The sequence below is a fragment of the Nelusetta ayraudi genome, unplaced genomic scaffold, assembly GCF_046127955.1.
Source record: "Nelusetta ayraudi isolate G7.1 ecotype Tasmania unplaced genomic scaffold, CSIRO-AGI_Nayr_v1 ptg000136l, whole genome shotgun sequence".
Lineage (NCBI taxonomy): Eukaryota > Metazoa > Chordata > Actinopteri > Tetraodontiformes > Monacanthidae > Nelusetta > Nelusetta ayraudi.
This window is the reverse complement of record NW_027466186.1, coordinates 5,413,075-5,418,835: the sequence shown is the minus strand read 5'-3', so window position 1 is coordinate 5,418,835 and position 5,761 is coordinate 5,413,075. Positions and strand designations below refer to the sequence as shown.

Below are 5,761 nucleotides of genomic sequence, written 5' to 3'. Positions count from 1 at the left end.
TTTTATTCACTATTACCCGGGCAACAGTGCAGCACAAACTGTACTCGGCGTTCAAGTTTCCATATACAGTTACACACACCCGGCTTCCTATAATGGCTACGACTTAATGGCGCACACATGGGCCGGTGGTGAGAGAGCAAAGAGGGAGAGAGAGGGAGAAGGGGAGCGGGGTCCCCACAAAACGTAGCCAGTGTCTCTTTAAAAAAAAAATTGAAGTTTCTTGTTGTATTCTGGAATGAGGTCAGACACGAGGCTCCTCATTGCACGCGCTGATTATTATTAGATTCCTTTTTCAGCCAATCGGCGCCGAGGGGGCGTGAGTCTGGCGCACAGGCAGGCTAGCGACAGCGTCCCATTGGTGGATTTTTATCGCCGTTGTATCTCCCAGAAAGGATAAATGCGAGCAAGGGGGGGCCGGGACAGGAGGGCTGCTTGAAACTCGACTGCAGGTCCGCAGATGGAAGGCGCACAGTGTTAACTCGCCCATAGGTTTTTTTTGTGTGTTTTTTTTTATCCTCTGCCCTCCTCTTTCTCAGCATGAACGGCTTTTGTTTCTAGGAGAAGGAAGACAGAGCCGATGCAGAGAAAAAGCACCTACCTTACACACTGCACTCGGGAGCCCTTTTGCCTGAGAGCACAGTCTGGCGGCCACAGTCTGCGCTCTTGCGGCCGCGCAGACTATGTTCGTTCAGTCAGCACACGGCTGAATTCATTTTTCTAACACATAAGGAAGAGGCTGAGACAGACAGACAGTACAGGCAGACAGTCGGGTGCAAAGTGGAGACTCGGCTGATCTGTTTCACGCTGTCTGAGCACCTACAGAAACTGGAAATCTAACTTTTTTGGTATTTTTTATTTTTTATGTTTTACTCACCAAAGCCTATTCCAAGGCTACACTGGACCGAACTGTTACCGAGACTTTATCCCTCATCTCAGGAGAGAATTACTTCTTGTGCGTTCTTTTTTTTCTTGAAGAAACTCAGCTCCAACTGCGCAGAGGAGGCGAAAAGAGCTGAGTTTGCTTTAAAGTGAATCGCAGGACCAAGGAGAGAGGGAGAGAGACAGAGCAGGCACATCGCTCTCCCCTCTGTGTGTGTATAAGTGGGGCAGCATGGTGCAGAAAATGAGCCACACGGAGAGCACCGCCGAGGCGCTGTCCTTCTTCGCCGGGGACTCGAGCTCCGACTCCGGGGCGTGCATGGACCTGGACCCAGCCGCGTCGCCTCTCTCCCCGGCCTCCACGGCTTCGTCGACCGCCGGGGACAAGTTGGCAGAGAACCCGGCGTGGTGCAAGACTCCCAGCGGCCACATCAAGAGACCCATGAACGCTTTCATGGTGTGGTCCCAGATTGAGAGGAGGAAGATCATGGAGCAGTCTCCGGACATGCACAATGCCGAGATCTCCAAGCGGCTAGGGAAGCGGTGGAAGCTGCTGAGGGACAGCGACAAGATCCCCTTCATCAGAGAGGCGGAGCGGCTCAGACTCAAGCACATGGCGGACTACCCAGACTACAAGTACCGGCCAAGGAAGAAGGTCAAGTCGAGCGGCGGCAAGCCAGGCAGCAGCGGGGACAAGGGGGACAAACTCCACAGTAGCTCAAGCAACACCAGCACTAAGTCGTCTTCGTCGTCGAGGAAGAACGGTTCCAAATCACTCAGCAGCAAACCCCACAAATCACTTTACGGGAGCAGCAGCAGCAGCAGCAGCAACAGCAACAACAGCAGCAGCAGCAGTAGCAGCAGCAGCAGCAGCAGCAGCACCACCAAAGCATCACCGTTTGCCTCCGAGCACCCGTCAGAGCACCACCACCACAACTCCCTCTACAAGTCCAAATCCCTCTCCTCGTCGACCAAGCAGATCCCGGATGCCAAGAAGCCCAAGCGGGTCTACGTGTTCGGCAGCAGCGCGGCCAGTCTGAGCGTCAGCCCCGCGTCCTCCGTCGTGGTGCCGGCCAGCCCAACGCTGAGCAGCTCGGCGGAGTCCAGCGACCCGCTGAGTCTGTACGAGGACGCGGCCAGCGGCAGGGAGGACGGAGCGGACTCCCCCGGCAGCAGCAGCAGCCTGGGCGGCTCCTCGGCTCGCCACGGCGGCCACACGTACAGCAGCAGTCGGCGGGCTTCCTCCCCGACCCCCTCCGCCTCCCACTCCTCCGCCTCGTCCCACTCGTCTTCCTCTTCTTCGTCGTCCTCCTCGTCGTCGTCGGAGGACGAGGAGTTCGAGGACGACCTGCTCGACATCAACCCGAGCCCCAGCTTCGACAGCATGTCGCTGGGCAGCTTCGCCTCGTCGGTGCTGGACAGGGACTTAGATTTGAACTTTGAGTCCGGCTCCGGGGGCTCCCACTTCGAGTTCCCCGACTACTGCACGCCCGAAGTCAGCGAAATGATCTCCGGGGACTGGCTGGAGTCGACCATTTCTAACCTGGTGTTCACGTACTGAGTTAAGCACGAGAAACAAAACAACACGACAGGTGTTTGCGAGCTTAGAAAAAGAAACGTGACCACAAAACACAACCAGGAGTTTCCTGGCACCGTGTGGGTAATAGTTTGTGTTTTTGCCAGACTAGAAGTCTAAAAAAAAAAAAAAAAAAAAATCCCTCCACCGAAACTAGTCCCGGTGCCTCAACCGGCGAAATGCCACAAATCCACAGAGAGCTCAACCGCTTTTTTTGTCTTTTGTCGGGACGTGTGGCGTGGAGCAGGGACTCGGTTGTCCGGCAGAGGTGGAGGGAGAGAGCAGACACAGAGGGGCAGAGGAAACATGGAGAACCGGAGTGACTTCCCTCATGGTGAGCCGCTCGGTCCTGAACTGTTTTTGAACTGAACAAGTTTAACTGTGATTGATTTGCACGTTAACGCGGTCCGCCGTCAACTTAAGAAAAAAAGAAAAGAAAAAAAAAATCAATGTTGTTGCTGTTATTTTTATTTTATACAACAAAAAAGGGACATTTCACAACTTTCTAACCAACCACCAAGTGAACTTCACCACTAAAAAGGTACAAAAAATGGGACTGATGTGCGACTTTTTTTTTTCTTTTTCTTGTTTTTTTTTTTTTTTAAATGTGGTGTGTCACAAAGAGGGATTTTGACACCGAGGTGGGTTGATGTTTTTTTTCTCTCCGAAAGTCGAATATTTTTTCTCAAAAAGCAAAAAAAAAACATGTAAAGCATGATCGCCTACTTTGTTCCTATCTTGTGCTGAGATTTTTTTCTGTGAGACTGTCCAGCAGTTTTTAAAAAAAAACAAACAAAAAAAACACACAAAAACAACTAGTATTAGTTTATTTAAATGGATAGGTGGCGCTCGCTTTCGGTTCTTCTCTTTAAGAAAAAAAGAAAAAGAAAAGGAACGGACATTGAAACAATCACCAGCTGTTGTAATTTTTTTGTCAAACTTCAGGACTCAGACGCAACTTCAAATCTGTGCTGAACTTTATATACACACACACACACACACACGCGCGCGTTCTCTTCTATTCAGGACCAAAATTCTTTAATGTCAGATGATAGCTATAGAGAAATCCTCACCAATTTGTTTTTGTTTTTCATCCTCTGAGCTTTGTTTTGTACATGTATTCAGATGCCATTTTATATTGGATGTTGTATTTATATACCGGGCCAAGCATTTTTTTTTTTTAATTATTATTTCAAACGTTGTGTTCCTTTTTTATTTCGTGTTCACACGATCCAGTCTTCTTTTTGTTCGTCAGTATGTCTGCGTCTGTCACATTTCCTTCTCAGGCGAAGGGCTAGAGTTTCAAAAGAACACACACCCAATTTTTCGATTTCATTTTATATTTAAATGTACACACTTTTTGGACAGAGAGCAAACAGTTTGATTATTTTCTCAGTGTATTTTTGTACAAATCTATATGGAAAGCGGGGAAGGAGGGAGATCAACAATCGGTGTGTGTAGCCTACAAATACAGCTGTATTGGATTTCCTAATTTTTAGTACCCCGGCAGGCTGGTTTTCATGCTGCCTTCAAGTGCTCATGGTAAGCTTGTACGTATGTCTTATGTAGTCTGTTAGGGCGCGTTCCTTTTTAAGAAAGGACAGCAAACTAAAACAGATCTTAATCACTGTGGTGCCTACTGTGTATTTAAATAAATTTAAGGCATCGACCTGTTATTCTTTACTGGAGTAACCAAGCCGAGGGGCTCGTGTGAATCACATGTGCTTGAACGCACCAATTTGGTAAAACTGTCTTTAACTCTTTACCAGCAAATACTGGCAGGACTCTCTGATGTCCAGTTTGAGCATCTGGTGTTGTCAGTACAGGCACAAAATGCTCAGCGAAGTGGTTATGGGGATGCAATTTAGGTTTTTCCGACAGCACTTGAAAGCAGCACCAGCCTTTTGTATCAGCCTACCTTCTACGTTTACAGTGCCAGTCTGCAGGCTCCTTAAAGACACAGGAATGCATTATTTCTCCAGGCTATTCCTGTGGACCATGTGAGTTTTACAGCGTTGTGATCTTGAGCAGCCACTTGTTTTTTGCATTTCCTGTTAACAAGACATCCTGCCTACGACAACACATGTGGAGATTGTAGCTTTAAATTGGACTTATTTCTTGATGTTTTCATTAAGTGATGTCAAACCTTGCCAGTCAACCACTGGATTGAACAGGCTATCAACGCAGCAAGCAAACAGCAGTATCGACATCAAGCATATTCAAATTTCTGACTTGAGTTCCGCAAAACACTTACTTGTACTGCGTTTCTCATTGTATTTGAATATATAATCTTTTCTACTTGTTGGCTAACTATTAGCGAATAATTGTTTTAGTATCTTTATGGCATGGTGAATAGCATTTGTATTTCAGATTCAGGTTACTAGCTGTTGTGTTTTTCAGAAAATAATGAAAAAAGTGGAAAAACAATGAACCGTGAACTCGATCTTTGTATATTTGACTGTATCATAAAGCAAAAAGATTGTGTGTTTATGTACGTTGTTGCTATCAAGGACAGGCACTGTCTCGAACTGCTATCTTTTACACATCCTTACTTACTTTTAAGATGGTTAGTTCAAGACTTTTTTATATATATATAAAAGCATTTTTAAATATATTGACTTTATTTTTCATCCATCCTGTGCAATATGCTGTGTAGAATTATCATTTATTGTCTCTAATCATGCCATAAACAAAGAAACCATTTTTTTTTTGAGACTCAGCGAAATGGGAGGGGAGGGTAACTCATGCCAGCTAAATTGTGTCCATTCACTGCCTGTCAGATTGTTGATATAAACTTGTGTACAGAACTTTTTCAAGGAAGGAAATAAATATCAGCTGGAACTGAATCTCTACGAGTCTCTTTTTCATCTGATTCTTCAATTCTTCTTTGACTGTTGACATCAGGCTGTGATACAGCAAGAAACCGCAAACAGGAAAGTCTGTGTCCTAATACTATATATATATATATATATATATATATATATATATATATATATATATATATATATATATATATATATATATTTATATATATATATATATATATATATATATATATATATATATATATATATATATATATATATATATATTTTATATATATTTTTTTTTTATTATTTTTTTTTTTAAAGTAGGACTGATTAGTAACATTCATCTTTTGGCAATCCAGCATTAATATAAAAAAGGAACATCAACATAATCTTATGAACGTAAAACAACACATTTCAATTTATTTTCTCACTGCTGCATTTGCTATAGCAGATTCCTAGCGTGTATTCCAACAAAACAGCAAAGATAAAACACAAA

General features: G+C 44.6%; 1 protein-coding gene across 1 annotated transcript; it reads left to right on the top strand.

Annotated features, from left to right (window-relative positions):
• Window positions 1–397: 397 nt before the first annotated feature.
• On the top strand, window positions 398–5,301 carry sox4b (SRY-box transcription factor 4b). Its single transcript, XM_076012506.1, has one exon. The coding sequence runs from the start codon at window positions 1,112–1,114 to the stop codon at window positions 2,438–2,440; it is 1,329 nt and encodes a 442-aa protein (XP_075868621.1). The 5' UTR covers window positions 398–1,111; the 3' UTR covers window positions 2,441–5,301.
• Window positions 5,302–5,761: the final 460 nt, after the last annotated feature.

Bases quoted from the DNA above. Each gene is read 5' to 3' on its own strand.
- sox4b (XM_076012506.1), top strand. From the start codon at position 1,112: ATGGTGCAGAAAATGAGCCACACGGAGAGCACCGCCGAGGCGCTGTCC.